We start from the raw sequence: 20926 nt of genomic DNA on the forward strand, positions 1-20926 counted from the left end.
AGAGAGAGAGAGAGTGCGCACAAGCAAGGCGAGCAGCAGGCAGAAGGAGAGGGAGAAGCAGACTCCCTGTTCAGCAGAAAGCCTAATGTGGGGCTTGATCCCACGACTTTGAGATCATGACCCAATTGGAAGGTAGTCACTTAACCCACTGAGCCATGCAGGTGCTACGGTCCCCTCAGGGGACCCACCTGAAAAGAAGACTTGGAGAAACACCTAGACATATGAGAAGGAGATTCATTTGCTAATCTTAAAACATCTACCTGAGGGGCAGGGATCTGTTGGGACTCTTTCCCCCATGGAGATGCTGACACTTTCCACCTTGGTAACATCCGTGGGTGCACTCCAGCCCAGGGCTCTCCTGGGGCCCCAGCCCTGTCTTCTCCCACTGCCTCGCTAAAGCTGGCAAGCATGCTCAGCCCACGGAGGGGACGCTCCTTGATCTCCTGGCTCTAGTGGCCAGAGGGCCTTGCCTTTCTGGGTCCCACAGGACTGTAACATTGGGGAGGTCATTCATGATAGGCTACCACCTCCAGGGCACTCCAAAGAGAGCAGACTGAAACACGCCCCCAGGCTTGCTGTGACAAAGGCCTATTTACGTGTCCTGGAACGTTAGCTCCAGGGGCACTTTGGATTTGCAGCACATCTGGAAGCTTCTCCGGGAACGGGACCTTTAGGGGGATGAGGGGGACGCCAACTTTGTGCTCTCTTCAGCCTCAAAGAAAACCCAAACGCTAATTCTTAAAGCTACCTGACAGGATGTTAATTTAAGGCCACCACGTTTCTGGGTTTTGTTTTATAGCCGACTAAGGCACTGATGCAATTAATATTTAGGAATAGTGTTTGGGCTAGTTTCTGAATTTCCTTCCAGCTGAAAAATTATGTGTAGTGATACATAAGCAAAAAACTTTAAAAGATGCAAAAATACTAAAATTACAAGTTAGGAAGAAATAGAGTAAATTTTTGAAAACAAGAGCTTACCTGTGCAGCTTAGATCGGGGTTCCATCGCCCATTTATGCATGTTGAGTGTTTCAGCTTTATTGTTCCTCTGCATTTATAACTTACATTCTTGTTATGATCATATACAGTCTTACTTAATGGTTGTGTTTGTTTGGTCAAGTTGAATTTACATTTTTCAAGTTCATTGGTTGCTATAAAATGAAGATATTCCCTTGAAAAGACTAATAAGAATCAAAGCAACTACTACAAAAAAATAGCTTTGAGTCAATAGTATAATGAAATTAGCATCTGAGCCCATAAATCCCACCAACCAATCTACTCCTGACCATATGGCATGAGATGGGCTCTTATGTATGGACATAAGTCTCATGTCCAGTCCTGGAGATTTCTGGGAAAATGTCCATCATAAATACCTTCTGCACATTGGGGATTAGAAAAGTGTAAGAGGCTCACTTTTTAGGATGATCTACATACTGAACAGTCATCACCTTGACTACATTTGGTCCCACATTTATCTGTGGAAGTAGAATGTATGAAATTGCTAGCTTAAATATATTTTTTCAATAAAGGTAATACAATAAGAAAAGTACAGCTAAGATGTCTCATACAGAATGTGAATATTTAAGTAGATCTTCGGCGTGATCACTAAAAAGTAGGAACAGATTCTTGGAATTAGAAGCCGATTTTAGTTTTACTGACTCTGAGTTAAATATACCAACTGTTTATATAGCTACATATTTCAAAAATTCAATGCAGATTGAAGTAAGTACAGATTGATATAGAGGTCTTTGTTAATGATTTGTTAATGGTTAGCCAAAGAAGTAATGATTTTGTAATAAAAAATAAAACAAAGGAGACTAATTCAAAACACATTAGAGGCTGAGAATTAGTCCTGTTTTTAAGGCTTGTCCACAATGTTGAGGGAGACAAAACAAGGTGTTTAGGTGATGGTAACTGAGGGACAAAAGGAGTGGTGGTAGTTGTTGTCATTGCCCTATGACTGACTGGTTTCTGAAAGAATTTCTTTGTTTATTAGGAGAAAATAAACATTCGGAGAAGAGTGAACAGCTAGATTAGCTGGAGGTATGATATTAATACCAAATGAAGAAAATTGGAGTAAGGTCTATGATAGGTGTAAGGGGATTATGTTAAGATGAATATAGGTAGAAGTTTAACCTTTGGAAGGCAAACTCTGAGATCAGAAAAGAATTATAATTGAAGCAGATATTTTAGAATAAGAATGAAAAGTTGAGCATTTTCATGCCTGTTATAACTTTGGGTTTTTCCCTGATGTGAAATAAGGGGTGATCATTGTGGAGATAGAAGAAGACAAAGATGAGGTTTGGTCTTAAAGGACTGACAATACTTTTAATGGGAATGCGTTTAGCAAAAATGTAAGGATTAATAAACAACAAAACTTATGATTCATTCAACAAACTCCTGTTTAATGTGTGCTGTGTGTCTGCCAGTCTTTTGGGTATTGGGAATACAACACGAACAAAAGAGGAGTAAATCTCTGCTCTCATGGACGGTGTGCCTAAGCCCTGCCTTCTCCTTGGAACAATTAATGCCTAGAAATCTGATGAATAAGTAAGACGGGACACCCAGGGCTCTCTTTGGATGTAGGACTTAGGAAAACTCTAGGAGAGAACTCATTCCAAGAGAAAAATGAAAAGGGTCCCCAATATTTTCCATGTTAGTCATAAAAGACTTGGTCATCCAAAGGTCAGGATGATTTACATACATCAACCTGAGTGAAGTCATCCATCAGATTTGTTTCCTGGCCTAACCCTGACTGCCTCTTTTAACGGAGTTCTCCTACTGATTGAGAGGGCCTGCGGCCCATCCACCCTCAGCACATTAACTTGTTGCATTTGAAACAGATTGGGAAATTGTTAGAGACTTCGAGAAAGGCAAGATTCCTATAGGAATGTAGCAAGTGGGTATTAACTTCCTTTTTCCAGGGTTTGAAATTAAGAGTACCACCTAAAAACAAAAGTGTTCTATTTTCCTGGCAATTAGTACTCATATTTAAATCATATGAATAACCATAAGTAAAATTTAGCTTCATACTTATAAACAATGTTAATATCAGGGACAGAAATACTGATAAAATTCTATTGCTAATTTGTAGACATATAATGAGCTATAAGCAATGTCTGCCTTCATTATAATTTAAGAACTGACTTTTTAAAATAAGATTTTATTTACATATTTGAGAGAGAGAGAGAGCATGAGTAGGAGGGTCAGAGGGAGAGGGAGAAGCAGACTCCCTGCTGAGCAGGAAGCCTGATGTGGGGTTTCAATCCCAGGATCCTGAGATCACGAGGTGAGTCGAAGGCAGACACTTAACTGACTGAGCCACCCAGGTCCCCCTGCGATGGGACATTTTCAAGAATATACTTAAATTTCAAAAATATGTTAGCAAATATAGCTTTTAAAATAAAATGCTAAATTTCATTGACTGTCAATTTAAGAAGTGTCTTCTCACCGATGCACTGAGGAAGTGGGGTCCACATTCCATTAAGACATGTAATTGACTTGTGTCCAATCATTGTGAAGTCTTCCATGCAATTGAACTCTGCTGAATCTCCATGGTGATAGGGAGGGACAGAAGACTGAACAACAGAGCCATAATGAAGTTCAGGTATCTCTCTACATGTACTCTCCACCTCTGTGAAAATTTCACAAAAATATTTTTACTTACAAAATGCAATTTATGTGTTTATATGACTACAGAGTGTTGATTTCTGTTTAAATATGAATATTTTTTATACATTACCAATACACACAGGCAAGTCTGTCCATTGTCCGTCAACACACTGAATTTTTTTAAAACCCTTCATCAGAAATCTAGTATTGCAAACATATTCCACCAAATCATTGTGTTCATAGATTTCTTTTTGTGTTTCTTTAACTTCCCCATTGAGGAGTTGAGGAGGTGGAGCACACTGTTTTGTTTGCTCTAGAAGAGAAATACTGTGTAAATAATGGTTAAATTATCTATTCTACAACTTAAAAATCCATAAAATAGAGTTTTAAAATTAATTTATGTAATTTACAATATAATTTATTATAGCATTCTTAAACAATGGTGTTACACCAGAAACATGTTTCCCAGTTCTATTACTTACACTGGACGAGTGTATTGGAAGTGTATTTAAGCCCAGAAAATATGTTTAATAATCTAGATATTCTAAAGATGTGTGCAAACCAATTAATAAATGTGGTTGTGTAAACTACAGCAATATTCATATTCCATGGAAACATTTCATTAGAAGTGTTTGAGAAAATGCCATGATTTGAGGCATTTGATCAAGATGTTTTAACTTTGATTAAAGCATACATGTGATTGATTGAATTGACAATAAGTTGCTTGAATATTGTTTAGACACAATGAAACTTGAGGAAAGGCCCATGCTATACAAAGTGTCCAATATTATTGGTGGAACTGTAGGCAAAAGGAAAAATAACAAAAGGAATGTGAGACATCATATGTGTATCTATGCATACTTCCACTACATATTTCTAGAAACAATTGGAGATTAATTGCTTAACTAAGGAAGTCTGAGGGATCTACTCACCCAGTACATGTCCTGGCTTAATGCACTAGATTATAGACTCACTCAAAGCCAACAGAAAATCAAGAGGTTAAAAAAGGCTGATATCCAAATCCTACTTCTTATTTTAGTGATTGTAAGATAGATATGCACCTTTACATGTTGGAAAATTAGGGGACCATCCAAAGTGGTAACATTGAACTGAATCTGGTCCAACTCTTTTAAGTCTTGGTTTGCAGGAGAATTTCAACGTGTCTCCAACTCTATATTTCTCCTTTCTGGGGTTAGCAATTAAGTTTTCTTCTACTTCTGGAACCTTGCATTCTATTTCTATAAAAAAAGTCAAACAATTTAGTGAGAATATTTAATCAATCATCACCAAAGTAAATTTTATGTGTCTTATAAAAATGAGGATCTGAATACTGCATATACAGAGGGGCATCAGATAAATCCTCCTCCTTGAAAAATATTCCATATTAGATTTTACACACCTAAATTCATAGAGGACTAAGGAATATTAAGGCATTGAATAGCAATATATGTATCCTGAAAATTTATTTGTAATGTCAACTTGCTTATATTGGATCTGGTTTTATAACTGCCATTTATTTATAAAATATAATGTGATATTGTTTTGTACTCTCAAAACAGGAAAGTATTCTCTTGCATTAGAAAAAGTGATGCTATAATTTTAAAATTGCACTCAAATAAGAATTGGTATTTTAATTTAATGTAAATATAATTGGAGAACCAGAACACACTTAAGGCATTTCTAGTGTAGCTTAAAGACACTGTTAAAATTGCTTAATTTATATTATATTATATCATGTTAATTATATTAGTAAAGAAATAAAACTGAATCGTAAACTGAAACATGAAACAAAATAAAGAAACATGTTCAAGGCCACATAACTAGGTATATTCTAGGTGTCCTGAGTATTTATATAATATACAACTATCTATTCTTATTGAACCCACAATTTATATCATCTGTTAATAAACTGTTGATTATGATGATTCAATTTAAGAATATGAAAATTATCCCTCTAAATTTGTCAAGTTTGTGACATTTGTGACATTTATGACATTCATAAATATTATAAAAAGAATACCTGAAAAAACAGCACTTACCATAACATTCTGGTTTATGAGACCAATCGTCATTACCACACACTATGGAACCTGCGCGCCCATCTCTGCTTTCAAATCCATCAAGGCATTCATAGTCCAACGTGTCATTGACTTTAAACCACTGGCTATTGCTTCTGATTCTGGCATTCTCCAATACTGGCGTGTCACAAGATTCTAATGCATAGTAGAATCCAAGGTTTCATTTCTAATATTATTTAATGGACAGTGTAATTAAGTCTCATCCCAAGGAGGTCAAAAAAGCTTTATCAATTAGTATGTGCCAATAAATTAAGTATCCATATTAAAAGAATCTAATACCAGTGATAAATCATTGTCCTGAAAAAGTTACTCAAAATGAAAAAAATATGTTTCTACACAGAGTTTTTCTTATCACTGTGAAAAATTTACTCTAAGAACACTTTTCTCATTTATACTTATGTGTTTATCCCATGTTTATAATAAAATAGGCCGTTACAGGTGTATCAATACTTTAGCAAAGGGGAAGAGCATTTTGTGAATTAAGATGTCAAACTCATTAGCAGTGTGACAAATAGGCCGGATTGGTTGATTCAAGATTAATTTTCAACAGTGCAAGTAATAAACATTCTATAAAACTGTACTTTAGAACATAATAATTTCCAAAGCTCATAAGCTTATTTTCTTTCCCCAATATATTCCTAATGGCTGTGTATTCTTTTAAACTTACCAAGATTGAATAGAGAGATAACTCAACTTTTTAAAATTTGTTATAAGGAAGTAAAGTGTTAAAAGTGTCAATTTTTGCTAACACAGTAGTAGAATGATGTTAACAAAGGTTGTAAATAATTCATCTCAAATGTTATACTGTGTTATGTAGGCAGCTACCTTAAAGCTTTAAAAAAGAAAGCAAAGCTATACTAGTGAAAAATGAGAGAGAGAGATTTTCTCTTCCATAATAAGAGTGTTTTAATGGATAACTGATTGCAATTTAGTATAAAATGAGTTCGATATGGGAAAAACTTTTTTTCCCCCCCTGTGGCTAGTGCCCATAGTAAACATGGAAATGGAAAGAAATATGGAAATGAAAACAGTAGAAACGGACATTCAAATATCCACTTTACTCTAAGTGAACATGCTACATATCAGTTCAGACTATCACTGTGTAGCTTTGGAGGATAAGATAAACTGAGCAAATTGTTCTTAGAAAATCTTCATAAATATCTAGGGACAGGGAAGTCTTTCAACTCAACTGCATTTGGTACTATCTAGAAACATTTCTGTCTTTAATAAATAGATATTAATGCAGATTTCCTAAGGGAGAGGATTTTTTAGAAGTGGACTTACACTGGATTATCAAACATGTAAATTCTATAGGTTAAATTAAAATTATGCACTATGGACCCAGGTCTTCACTTAAAAATGTAACTTTTAGGGGCGCCTGGGTGGCTCAGTAGTTTAAAGCCTCTGCCTTCGGCTCAGGTCATGATCCCAGAGTCCTGGGATCGAGCCCCACATCAGGCTCTCTGCTCAGCAGGGAGCTTGCTTCCTCCTCTCTCTCTGCCTGCCTCTCTGTCTACTTGTGATCTCTGTCAAATAAATAAATAAAATCTTAAAAAAAAATGTAACTTTTGTGTCTGGGAACAAAGAATGACATAAAGTTTAATCACCTTAAAACAGGTATAGTAGGCACAAGGATGTCAGCTAAAAATAAATGAGTTTATAGAAGAATACACATAAGCCTCGCTATCTAGTTTCCAAATCACAGGATGTTTTATTTTAATTAATTAATTAATTAATTAAATCAGAGGAAGTTTTAAAGTGGAAGAAAACTTGAACTGAAAGATGGACTGATATGCCACCCTACAAGTGATTAATTTTAATAGTAAAAAAATATATTTTTTATTTATCTTTTTAAATGAGAACCACGTCAACCCTTGCTTGCAGAGAATAATTAAGTTAAAGTAAACTTTTGCAGAACGATCATCAGGATAATGAATATGAACATAAAATTACTCACTAATACATGTGGGTTGAGGAGACCATCCACTTTCCAGACATGTAATTGATCCTGACGTTTTACCATCTGGTGTTACATATCCAGATTTACACTGATATTTTGTTTCTTGATTCAAGGAATATGCAAATTCATATTCAGAAAAAAATCCATTTTCAATTGTTATCTCTGATTTTGAGCATCTTTCTGAAAGGGAGAAAGTATAAGGAAAAGATAAGCATGTAAATAAACATTTTTGTGAAGACTCAAATAATGTAACAATATAAAAAATAAGGAGTCATTTATAAATGAAAACCCAGAAAATCCAAACCACCCAAATTCTTGAGACAGAGAAAATAAGCTATGTGTTTCCAAAGACATTAAATCAGGATAGTTCATTAAAAAAAAATTTTTTTTTTTTGGAATAAAGAAGCAAAATTTAGAATACTCAGAATCCCTTCTAGGAAAATACTAGAAATTTGTCTAATGGATCTGGAATCCTACAGCATGCCAGAATTATACTGGCAACGGATCCTCTCCAGGAACTTGTTTTAAATATTGTGTACTTAGCATTTCTTTAGCAACCCCAGCATTCAGTTAACTAATTGAGATATCTCGATCAGGTGGTGATCTCAGAGAATCTGCCACCATAGCTACTACAATTCTGAGAATTTGAAATCTTTGTCATCATAATTGTGTGCTTGAAACCACATGGATAAATGGAGTTTGATGAATATAACACAGATGAACACATTACATTCATTTATCGTCTAATACCAAAATGATGATCCTCAAATTACGTATAACTTCACTTGAAGCAATAAAGAAGACTTTTGTCAGTTACCGGGTCTCTTCACAAAATTCAGCTTTATTTATCGACTAGCCCATGGATAAAGAAGAAATCAAAGGAGAAGACATGGAGTATATATTTTTTCATAATTGGTAATTTTATTCCTTCACGTGGGACACCTAACACTCAGGATATGGAATTAAAGTATATATATATATATATATATTTTTTTTTTTAAGGCAAGCATCGCCTGTGTGGCTCAGTTGGTTGAGCATCTGACTCTTGTTATCAGCTCAGGTCTTGATCTCAGGCCTGTGAGTTCAAGCCCAGTGTTGGACTCCAAGCTGGGCATGGAGTTTACTTAAAAAAATAAATTAAAAAAGACATCAAGTCTTTTCAATTGAATGATAAAAAAAACATTTTAAATAAAATTTTGTGAGATGGTACTAAAGTAGTGCTGAGAGGGAAATTTTACCATTATATAACTATGATAGAAAAGAGTAGACAGCATATTGACTCATTGTTTCTGCTTTAAGAAATTAGAAAAAGAAAACCAAAGAGAACCCAACGTACACATAAATTTGAAAATACAGACTGTTTTTAGAGAGATGGTGGAATAGGGTGCTTTATTATTTTCTATTTGATTTATTTCTGCTCTAGTTTTTATTATTTCCTCCCTCTAATTTTGGGCTTATTTTGTTTTTCCTTTGTTTCTTGAGGTATAAAGTTGGGTTGTTTATATAAGATCTTCTATTTTAATGTAGGCATTTGTCATTAAAAACTTCCCTCTTCCCATTGCTTTCGCAGCATTTCTAAATTTTGTTACATTGTGTTTTTATTTTCATTTGTCTCAAGATTTTTTTAAAAAAAGATTTTATTTACATATTTGACAGAGAGAGGAGACACAGCCGGAGAGGGAACACAAGCAAGGGGAGTGAGAGAGGGAGAAGCAAGCTCCCCACTGAGCAAGGAGCCCAATGTGGGACTCGATCCCAGGACCTTGGGTTCATGACCCGAGCCAAAGGTAGATTCTTAACAACTGAGCCACCCCGGCATCCCTTGTCTCAAGATATTTTTAAAAATTCTCTTGCACTTTCTTCTTTGACCCCATTGATGTTTGAGAGTGTGCTGTTTTCTTTCCATTTGTGAATTTTCCCATTCTTTTTTCTGTTACTGATTTCTAGTTTTACTCCACTGTGGTTGAAAAAGATACTGCATAGAATCTTTCATGTGCAGTTGAGGAGAATGCACTCTTCCACTATTGGGTGGAAAATTCCATATATATCTATTAGGTCCATTTTGTTTATATTGTTGTTCAAATCTAGAACTTCTTTCTTGGATTTCTGTCTGGGTGTGCTATCTATTATTCAAAGTGGGGTATTGAAATCTCCTAATATTATTGTGTTGCTATCAATCTCCTTTTTAGATCTGTCAATATTTGCTTTACATATTTAGGAGTTCCAATGTTGCATCCACAATGTTGAAAATTGCCATGTTGAAAATAGCTACATCTTCCAGTTTAGACGTAAAGTCAATTTTTAACTTTTTAAAAAAAGATTTATTCGTTTATTTATTTGGCAGCCAGAAATCACAAGTAGGCAGAGAGGCAGGCAGAGAGAGAGAGGAGGAAGCAGGCCCCCGCTGAGCAGAGAGCCTGATGCGGGGCTCGATCCCAGTGTTGGGTTCCCCAATGTTGGGTCCCCCAATAATGGGTCCGTGATTAAAGGAGTGAGATTGATACAAAGTGAAAGTCAAGCAAAGCTTTATTTCACGCCAAGCATCGAGAATCAAACTGACCATTCGGGACAGTCTCTTACAGAGAGGGCGACTCCTCCCTGCCTCACAGACTAACTTTTATAGAGCAAAGGCCATGTGGTTGAGCCTGGCCACACACATGTGGCCAATGAGATTGCAATACACAGAGAAAGCTGCATAGTCATGCTAGGTCACACATGTGTGGCCAATTGAACTACAATTCACCCCATAGTAGCTATTTGAACTAGCCTATCACCTTATTCAGAATGGGTGCCCAAAAGGGCGGGGCCCATACTCCTTGGTAGCTAGGGGACAGTATGCTCCCCCACTGATTGAATGTCTCCACCTGACCTGACTCATCCTTGTTTTTGGGCTTCGTTACCTGGGACTGGTTTCCTGGACTTGCTTTTAAGTATGTCCTCCTTGGGGGGAGCAGGGTCAATTTAGGTTTTACTGTATAAACAACAAAATGGCAGTTCAACCAGGGTGGGGCTGCTCTGGCTGAATAGGCCCTTACACCAGGACCCCGGGACCATGACCCAAACTGAAGGCAGAGGCTCTAACCCACTGAGCCACCCAGGTGCCCCAATTTTAAATTTTTCTGATAGAAGTATAGCCACTCCAACTTTCTTTGGTTGCCATTTACATGAAATACCTTCTTCCATTCCTTTAATTTTAACCTATTGTGTCTTTAAATCTAAAGTGAAAATCTTGTTTTTTACTTATTCAGGTACTGTATTCTTTTTAATAGGTAAGTTTAATCCATTTACATTTAAAGGAATTATTGATAGGTGAACACTCACTAGTTACCTTTGGCTAATTGTCTTCTGTTTTGCAATTGTTTTTTTCAATATCTTCCACTTTTGATGACTTCCTTTGCCTTATAGTTATTTACTTTTTCTTATCTCCTTATCTTTTGTGTGTCTATTATAGGTTTTCCTTCCTACTTTGTTGAAATATAATTGAAAAAATTGTATATATAAAGTGTACAATTAGATGATTTGATACACATATACATTTGGATATGATTTTAGAAATCGCATTAATCACCTCACATACTTATTATTATTATTATTATTTTGTAGCTGGAATGCTTAATATCTACTCTTTTAGCAAATTTCAGCTATGCAATACATTATTACTAACTACAGTCATCATACTGTACCTTAGATCTTCAGAATTATTCATCTTATAACTGAAGGCTTGCAGCCTTGGACAAGCATCTCATTTCCCTCATCTTCAAGCCCCTGATAATTACCATTCTACTCTCTGCTTCTATGATTTTGACCTTTTCTTTCTTCTTTTTTGATTTTATCTACAAGTTTAATCATGAAGTATTTGTCTATCTCTGGCTTATTACGTTTAACATATTGTCCTCTAAGTTCGACCATGTTGTTGTAAATAGCAAGATTCTCTTTTATCTCATAGTTGAATAATATTCCATTGTACATATATATATCACATCTTCCTTATCCATTAAACAGCAATGGACACTTAGGTTGTTTCTATATGTTGGCTATTGTGAATAAAGCTATAATGAACACAAGGGCACAGATATTTCTTCAAGACACTGATTTCATTTTCTTCAGATATATACCCAGAGATGAGAATGCTGTATTATATGGCAGTTCTATTAACTTCTTGGGGAATTCCATACTGTTTTCCATATGCCTATAACATATTGCATTCCCACACAAAGTATACAAGTATTCCCTTTACTCCACATTCTCACCAACATTTGTTATCTCTTGTCTTTTTGGTAAAAGCCATTTTAACAGGTATGAGGTGATAGTTCATTGTGGTTTTGATCTCAATATGTGGTTTTGATACACACACACACACGCACACACACACATATACTCAGATCTATGGTTTGCAAATATTTTCTCCCATTCCATGGGTTGCCTTTCATTTTTTTGATTTGCTGAGTAGAAACTTTTTCATTTGATATAGCTTTATTTATTTCAGCTTTGCTGTCTGTGCTTTGATATCGTGTCCAAAAAATATCATTGCCAAGACCAATGTCAAGAAGATATGTATCTTCTAGGACTTCTATAGTTTCAAGTCATGTTTAAGTCTTTAATTCATCTAGAGTTAATTTTCATTAGTGTTTTAATATTGTGTTTTCTTTCTTTCTTTTTTTTCTTTGGCTTGTGGATATCCAGCTTTCCCAAAACGATTTACTGAGGATACTACTTTCTTCATGTTTGTTCTTGGCTCTCTTATCAAATTTTAATTAAGGATATATCTGTGAATTTATTTCTGGCTTCTATTTTTATTCTGTTGATCAGCCAATAAGATATCATTTTCATTTTAATCACTTTATAATATAGTTTGAAATTAGGAAGCATAATGCTTTCAGCTTTGCTCTTCATTTCCTTCAGCTTAGCTCTTCTTTCTCAAGAGTGCTTTGGCTCTTTGGGAGTCTTTGTGGTTCCATGTAAATTTTAGGATTATTTATTCTACTTCTGTGAAAAATGCCAGTGCTATCTTGACAAGAATTGTGTCTATAAATAGCTTGGGGTAGTATGCATATTTTAACAATATTAATTCTTCCAATCCATGAACATAGACTATCTTTCCATTTATTTATATCTTCTTCAACTTATTTTATCATTGTCTTATTGTTTTCAGGATACAAGTCTTTCATCTCTTTAGACAGATTTATTCCTAGGTATCTTATTATCTTTATGCTATGGTAAACGTGATTTTTTTTAAAAAAAAATTTTATTTATTTATTTGACAGAGAGAAAGAGATCACAAGTAGGCAGAGAGGCAGGCAGAGAGAGAGGAGGAAGCAGGCTCCCCGCTGAGCAGAGAGCCCGATGTGGGGTTCGATCCCATGACCCTGGGATCATGACCTGAGCCGAAGGCAGAGGTTTTAACCTACTGAGCCACCCAGGTGCCCCATAAATGGTACTGTATTTAAAATTTCTTTCTGATAGTTCATTATTCGTTACACAACAGATTTTTGGTATTGATTTTGTATCCTGCAAATTTATTGACTTCATTTATTAATTCTAACTTTTTCTTTTTTTGGTGGAATCTTTGGGTTTTCTCTATATATGTCATCTACAAACAGAGATAATTCTACTTCTTTATTTTTTATTTGGATATCTTTCATTTCCCTTTGGTCTACAGTGGTGAAAGTGTGTATCCTTGTTTTCTCCCTTATCCTTGAGAAAAAGCTTTCAGCTTTTCACCATTAAATATGATGTTAGTTATAGGCTTCTTATTTATGGACTTTATTATGTTGAGGTACATTTCTTCAATACCTAATTGTTGAGAATTTTTATCAAAAATGGATTGTGAATTGTGTCAAATGCTTTTTCTTCTTCTATTGGGATGACTATATGATTTTAATCCTTTGTATTGTTAATAGGGTTTGTGATACTGATTTTCATCTGTTGAACTATCCTTAAGGTCCATGGATAAACCCAACTTCATTATGGTGTATGAATCTTTCAATATGCTGTTGAATTCAGTTTGCTAATATTTTGTTGAGCATTTCTGTATCTGTGTTTATCAGTGATACTACCTATAATTTTTTTTTTTTCTTTCAGTGTCCTCATCTAACTTTGGAATTAAAGTAATGCTGATCTTGTAAAGTAGTTTTGGAAGTGCCCCTTGCCCTCAAATTTTTGGAATGGTTTGAGAAGAATTGGTATTAATTCTTTAAATTACAATAAAAACTTTGATTCCAGAACTTTTCTTTGCAGAGATATTTCAAATTAACGATTTAGACTTGTTCCTTGTTATTGGTTTGTTCAGATTTTCTATTTCTTAATGATTTGTTTTGGCAAGTTTTGAATTTCTAGGAATTTATCCATTTCTTCTATGTTATCTAACTTATTGGTAAGTAATTGTTTATTGTTGTCTCTTATGAACATTTGTATTTCTGTGGCATCAGTCGACTATCTCCACTTACATTTCTCATTGTGTTTTATTTGATCTTCTCTTTTTTCTTAATCAGATTTAAATTTGTCAATTTTGTTTATCTTTTTAATTTTGTTGATTATTTTTTGGTCTTTATTTCACAAATTTCTTCTTTGATTTCTGTTATTTCCTTGCTTGTGCTAATTTTAGGCTTAGTTTGTTATTCCTTTTCTCATTTTTTTGATGTATAAGGTTGGTTGCATAATTGAAATCATTTTTTTTTCTTAGTGAGGTATTTATCACTATTAACACCTCTCATAGAACTGCCTTTCTATATGAGGCATTTTTTTTTCCTCTTGCTGCTTTCGAAATTCTGTCTTTGGTTTAGGCAGTTTTATTATAAGGTGACTTGGAGATTAGTTCTTTGGGTTGAATCTGTTTGGGGATTTATGAGCTTCTTGATTTTGATAGTCTATATCTCTTCCTCGATTTATAAATTCTCAGCTATTATTTCTTTAAGTAAACTTTCTGCCCCTTTCTCCATCTTTTCTCCTTTTGGGACTTCCACAATGCCTAAAATGTTTCCTCTGATAGTCTCCTGTAATTCATATGGGCTCTCTCTACTCTAATTCTTCTTCATTTGTTCTCCTCTGACTAGAAAATTTCAAATGCCTTCTCTTACTTCACAGATTCTTTCTTCTGCTTCATAAAGTCTGCTGTTGATGCCCTCTGTTGTATTTTTAATTTCATTCATTGTATTCTTCAGTCCCAGAATTTATGTTTGGTTCCTTTCATGATTTCTATCTCATTGTTTTCCTGATTTCTTTGAATTCTCTTTCTGTGTTTTCTTATAGCTCACTGAGCTTCCTTAAAACTACTACTTTGGGGGCGCCTGGGTGGCTTAGTGGGTTAAAGCCTCTGCCTTCAGCTCGGGTCATGATCCCAGGGTCCTGGGATCGAGCCCCACATGGGGCTCTCTGCTCAGCAGGGAGCCTGCTTCCTCCTCTCTCTCTCTGCTTGCCTCTGCCTACTTGTGATCTCTATCTGTCAAATAAATAAATAAAATCTTTAAAAAAAAACAAAAAAACCCTACTACTTTGAATTCTTTATCAGAAAAAATCATAGACCTTCATTTTTGGGGGTAAGTTACTGGAATATTATTGTGTTCCTTTGGTGGTGTCATGCTTCCTTGATTTTTCATGTCCCTTCATGTCTTGCATTGCTGTCTTCATCTTTGAAGAAGCTCTCACTCCCTCTAGTCTTTCCTGGAACTAGAGAGACTTGGGAGAGAAATACTTTCTGTCACACCTGTTAGGGATCTGAGTTTTTTTTATAAACATTTTAATGGATATATCTGCTCCCTATGTTTAGCTACCATGTGTGTGTGTGGGGGGGGGGGGGGGGGGGATTCTTAGATTGTATGCCTTCTTTCAACCCTGCAAAGCCAGTCAGGGTCCTGACAGCTTCGTGTTTGCTGGGTGCAAAGCTGAATGCTCAACTATGTGCTTTCTGCCATTCCTGTGGGGTCCGTTTGGCTTTCTAGGTATGCTCACTAGGCATCTAAAAATTGCTGCTTTCACTACCTTTGGAACATACACAAGGAACTGACCAATGGATAGTGGGCGTGCAGAATGTTGGGGGTGCTATTAGGTGAGGAGGATCAGCAGGCCAGTCATCCCCAGTGGTTAGTGCGAAGAAGTTAATAGGATCTTTGTCCCTTGATGACTTCTGAGGCTTGATTGCTGTGCTCCAAGCCTTTCCCGATCCCATCAGTCATGAAGATCACCTGAGTATTCTGGATGTGGTGAGAAAGAAATGGGCCTTTTGGTCAGAGACCCACACAGCTGAGGAAGCCAGACACTAACTCATACACTCTTTCCCCCAGTGGAGAAGTTGCAGGCTGAGTGGGTCTTTCTTGGCACTGAACTGTGCCACTTTTGGGGGAGGAGTGACTCAGATCATTAAAACTGTTCCTCTCACCCACTTCAGTGCATCCACTCTTGGATCTTCTTGCCCTAACGGTGTGCTGAAACTTCTGCTAGATTCCAAAATTCCCAGAAAGATGCTGTTGTCTGTGTGTGATTGTCAAAACTGGTGTTTGACTGGAAAAATAGAAATTTGTATTCTGGAATCTTGCTGGTATCACTCTTTTTTTTCTAGATTGAATGTATGTATGTATTTAAGTTTTTATTTTAATGCCAGTTGGTTAACATACAGTGTTATATTAGCTTCAGGTGTATGATATAGTGATTCCACAATTCCATACATCACCCAGTGCTCTTTGTGATGAGTGCAATCCTTAATCCCCATCACCTATTTTACCCATCTCCCCTGCCCTCTGCCACCTCTCTCCCCTCTGGTAACTATCACATTGTTCTTTACAGTTAGAGTCCTTTTTAATTTTTTGTTTTGTTTTGTTTTATTTTATTTTGGTTTGTATCTCTCTCTCTACCCCCTCCCCGCCTTTACTCATCTGTTTTGTTTCTTAAATTCCACATATGAGTGAGACCATATGGTTTTTGTCTTTCTCTGACTTATTTCACATAACATTATACTCTTTAGCTTCATCCATGTTGTTGCAAATGGTAAAATTTCATTCTTTTTATGGTTGAGTAATATTCCATTTTATAACACCTCTTCTTTATCCATTCATCAATCAATAGATACTTAGGCTGCTTCCATATCTTGGCTATTCTATATAATGCTTCTATAAATACAGGGGTGCATGGATCCCTTTGAATTCGTGTTTTTGTTCTTTGAGTAAATACCAAGTAGTGTAATTGCTGGGTCATATGGAAATTCTATTTTTAACTTTTTGAGGAACCTCCATACTGTTTTCCAGACTGGTTGCACCAGTTTGCACCCCCACCAACAGTGCAAGAGGGTTCCCCTTTCTCCACATCCTGTCAACACCTGTTGTTTCCTGTGTTGTTGATTTTAGACATTCTGACAGGTGTGAGGTGATATTGCATTGTAGTTTTGATGTGCATTTCCTTGATGATAACTGATAAAGAGTGTCTTTTTGTAAGTCTGTTGGCCATCTGTGTGTCTTCTTTGGAGAAATGTCTGTTCGTGTCTTCTGGCCATTTTTAAATTGGTTTATCTTGTTTTTGAGGGTTGAGTTTTATAAGTTCTTTATATATTTTGGATACTAACCCCTTAAAGTGTGTCATTTGCAAATATCTTCTCCCATTCCAAAAGTTGTCTTTTAGTTTTGTTGATTGTTTCCTTTGCTGTGCAGAAGCTTATTATTTTGATGTAGTAGCAATAGGCTCTTTTTTTCCCTTTTCCCTTTTGTTTCCTTTGTCTCAGGGATCTATTTAGAAAGTTGCTGTGGCTGATGTCAGAGAAGTTACTGTTTGTGCTTTCTTCTAGGATTTTTATGCTTTCATGTCTCACATTTAGGTCTTTCATCCATTTTGCATTCATTTTTATAAATGGCATAAGAAAGTGGTCCAATTTCATTCTTTTGCATGTTGCTGTTCAGTTTTCCCAACACCATTGCATAAAGAGACTGTCTTTTTCCTATTGAATTTTGTTTCCTGCTTTGTCAAAGATTACCTGACCATATAATTGTGGGTTTATTTCTGGGTTTCCTATTCTGTTCTATTGATCTATGTGTCTACTTTTGTGCCAGTATCATATTGTCTTGGTCACTACAGCTTTGTAATATGACTTGAAATCTGGAATTGTTTTTCTTTTTTTAAGCTTGTTTTTCTTTTTTAGCTTTGTTTTTCTTTTTCAAGCTTGCTTTGGCTGTTTGGGGTCTTTTGTGGTTCCACATAAAATTTAAGATTATTTGTTCTCATTCTGTGAAGAATGCTGTTGGTATTTTGATAGGGATTGCATTTAATGTGTATATTGCTTTGAGTGGTGTAGACATTTTAACAATATTTGTTCTCCCAATCTATGAGCAAGGACTGTCTTTCCATTGCATTATAACATCTTCAATTTCTTTCATCAGTATTTTATAGTTGTCAGAGTGCAGATCCTTTACCTTTTTGGTTGGTTTACTCTTAGGTATTTTATCTTTGGTGCAATTGGAAATGGGACAATTTTCTTAATTTTTCTTTCTGCTGCTTTATTATAGCTGTACAGAAAGACAATAGATTTCTGTACTATGATTTTGTAACCTACAAATTGACTGAATTCGTCGATCAGTTCTAGCAGGTTTTGATGGAGTCTTTTGGATTTTCTATATAGAATACCATGTCATCTGCAAATAGTGACAATTTTACTTTTTCCTTACTGATTTGGATGTATTTTATTTCCTTTTGTTTTCTGATTGCTGTGGGTAGGCCTTCTGGTACTATGTTGAATAAAAGTGGTGGGATAGGGGCACCTGGGTGGCTCAGTGGGTTAGGCGCTGCCTTCGGCTCAGGTCATGGTCTCAGGGTCCTGGGATTGAGTCCCGCATCGGGCTCTCTGCTCAGCAGGGAGCCTGCTTCCATCCCTCTCTCTCTGCCTGCCTCTCTGACTCCTTGTGATCTCTGTCAGGTGGATAGGTAAAATCTTAAAAAAAAAAAAGTGGTGGGATATCATTGTTTTGTTCCTGACCTCAGGGGAAAAACAGTTTTGGGGGAAACTCAGTTTTACCCCATTATGAGTGATGTTAGCTGTGGGTTTTTCATATGTGGCCTTTATTATGTTGAGGTATGTTCCCTCTAAACCTACTTTGTTGAGGGCTTTTATCATGAATGGGTGTTGTACTTTATCAAATGCTTTTTGTCCTAAAAGCAATTTCTGTTGAGATGATCTTATAGTTCTTATCCTTTCTTTTACTGATGTGATGTATCATGGTGATTGATCTGTGAATATTGAACTGCCCTTGAAACCCAGTGATAAATTCCACTTGATTGTGGTGAATATTTTAAAAAAATGTATGTTGGAATGAGTTTGTTAACATCTTGTTATGGATTTTTGTGTCCATGTGACATTTTTGTGTCTTTTGTGTCATCAAAAATATTGACCTCTAGTTCTTTTTTTTGTGGTGTCTTTATTTGGTTTTGGTATCAGGGTAGTGCTGGCCTCATAAAATGGATTTGGAAGCTTTCCTTCCTTTTTTATTTTTTGGAATAGATTAAGAAGAATAGATATTAACTTTCCCCTAAATGTTTGGTAGAGGGGTGCTTGGTTGACTCATCAGTTAAGCATCCGACTCTTGATTTCAGCTCAGGTCATGATCTCCGTGTCATGAGATCCAGCTCTGTATCAGGCTCTGAGCTCAGCAGGGAGTCTGCTTGGATTCTCTCTGAGTTCCCCTCTGCCCTTCCATCCCCACCCACTCTCAAAACATAAAAGTAAATCTTAAAAGAAAATGTTTGGTTAGTTCATCTGTGAAGCCATCTGATCTTGGACTTTTGTTTATTGGGTTTTTTGTTTACTGATTCAATTTTTTTTTTTCTACTTGAATTGGTTGGCTCAAATGTTCTGTTTCTTCCTGTTTCAATCTTGGTTTATAGGTTTATATTTCTGAGAATTTAGTAATTTCTTCTAGGTTGTCCAATTTGTTAGCATGTAGTTTTTCAGAATATTCTCTTATAATCATTTGTGTTTTTGTGGTATTGGTTGTTATTTCTCCCCTCTCATTTGTGATTTTATTTATTTGGTTCCTTTTTCTTTTTGATAACTATGACTAGGGGTTTATCAAATTTATTAATTTTTTCAAAAAATGAGTTCCTGGTTTCACATTCTCTTCTATTGTTTTTCTAGTTTCTGCATCATTTATTTCTGCTCTAATCTTTATTATTTCCTTCCTTCTGCTGGTTTTAGGTTTTGTTTCTTGTTGTTTTTCCAGCTCCTTTAGGTGTAAGTTTAGATTGTTTAGTTGACATTTTTCTTGCTTCTTGAACTAGGCCTGTATTGGTATAAACTTTCCCCTTGGAACCAGTTTTGCTGAATCCCAAATGTTTTGAACTGTTGCGTTTTCATTTTCATTTGTTTCCATGTACTTTTTAATTTCTTCTTTTATTTCCTTGGACCCATTCAATTTTTAGTAGCATGTTACTTAACCTCCATGTATTTGTGGACTTTTGTTTTTTTTTTTCTTGTGGTTGATATCTAGTTTCATACTATTGTGGTCAGAAAAGATGCATGGTATGACTTTGATCTTTTTGAATCTGTTCAGGTTTCTTTTGTGGTCTAATATGTGTTCTATTCTATGTGCACTTGAAAAAAGTGTGTATTCTGATGTTTTATGATAGAATGTTCTGAATGTATAAATCCATCTGGTTCAGTGTGTCATTCAAAGTCATTTTTTCCTTGTTGGTTTTCTATTTAGATGATCTGTCCATTGATGTAAGTGGGGTGTTAAAGTCCCCTACTATTATTGTATTATTATTGATTAGTTTCTTTATGTTTATTATTAACAGTTTTATGTATTTGGGAGCTCCCATGTCAGTTGCATAAATATTTACCATTGTTGTATCTTCTTGTTGTATTACACCTCTATCATTATATGTTGTCCTTCTTTGTCTTTTGTTACAGTCTTTGTTTCAACATCTATTTTGTCCAATATAAGCATTGATACCCCAGCTTTCTTTTGACACCCATTTGCAATGATAAATATTCTCCATATCCTCAGATTCAATCTTCAGGTGACTTTTGTTCCAAAATGAGTTTTGTAGGCAGCATATAGATGGGTCTTGTTTTATTTATTTGGTCAACTTATGTCTTGATTAGAGCATTTAGCCCATTTCTGTTCAAAGTAATTATTCCCATCCAAAGTATTTATTGCCATTTTATTACGGGTTTTGTGGTTTCTGAAGATTTTCTATGATCCTTTCTTGTCTTTCTCTCTTTTTTGGTTTACTGGTTTTCTTTAGTGACATATTAGATTTCTTTCCCTTTATTCTCTGTATATTTATTAGTGGTTTTTGGTTTGT

The 20926-nt window shown here is 35.5% G+C and overlaps 1 protein-coding gene across 1 annotated transcript in view; it reads right to left on the reverse strand.

Moving 5' to 3' along the window:
- The window catches only part of LOC111150965 (complement factor H-like), a 76538-nt gene that overhangs the window by 15690 nt on the left and 39922 nt on the right, over positions 1–20926 (reverse strand). The window contains exons 10-15 of the mRNA XM_022508653.1: positions 7646–7828; positions 5650–5823; positions 4672–4848; positions 3741–3923; positions 3450–3632; positions 979–1149 (exon numbers count right to left, since the gene is read on the reverse strand). Of these exons, the coding sequence (XP_022364361.1) occupies positions 979–1149; positions 3450–3632; positions 3741–3923; positions 4672–4848; positions 5650–5823; positions 7646–7828 (1071 nt within the window). The remainder of the gene's footprint in view (positions 1–978; positions 1150–3449; positions 3633–3740; positions 3924–4671; positions 4849–5649; positions 5824–7645; positions 7829–20926) is intronic.

The sequence above is a fragment of the Enhydra lutris genome, unplaced genomic scaffold (assembly GCF_002288905.1).
Source record: "Enhydra lutris kenyoni isolate GAN:26980312 unplaced genomic scaffold, ASM228890v2 scaffoldscaffold25, whole genome shotgun sequence".
Classification (NCBI taxonomy): Eukaryota; Metazoa; Chordata; class Mammalia; order Carnivora; family Mustelidae; genus Enhydra; species Enhydra lutris.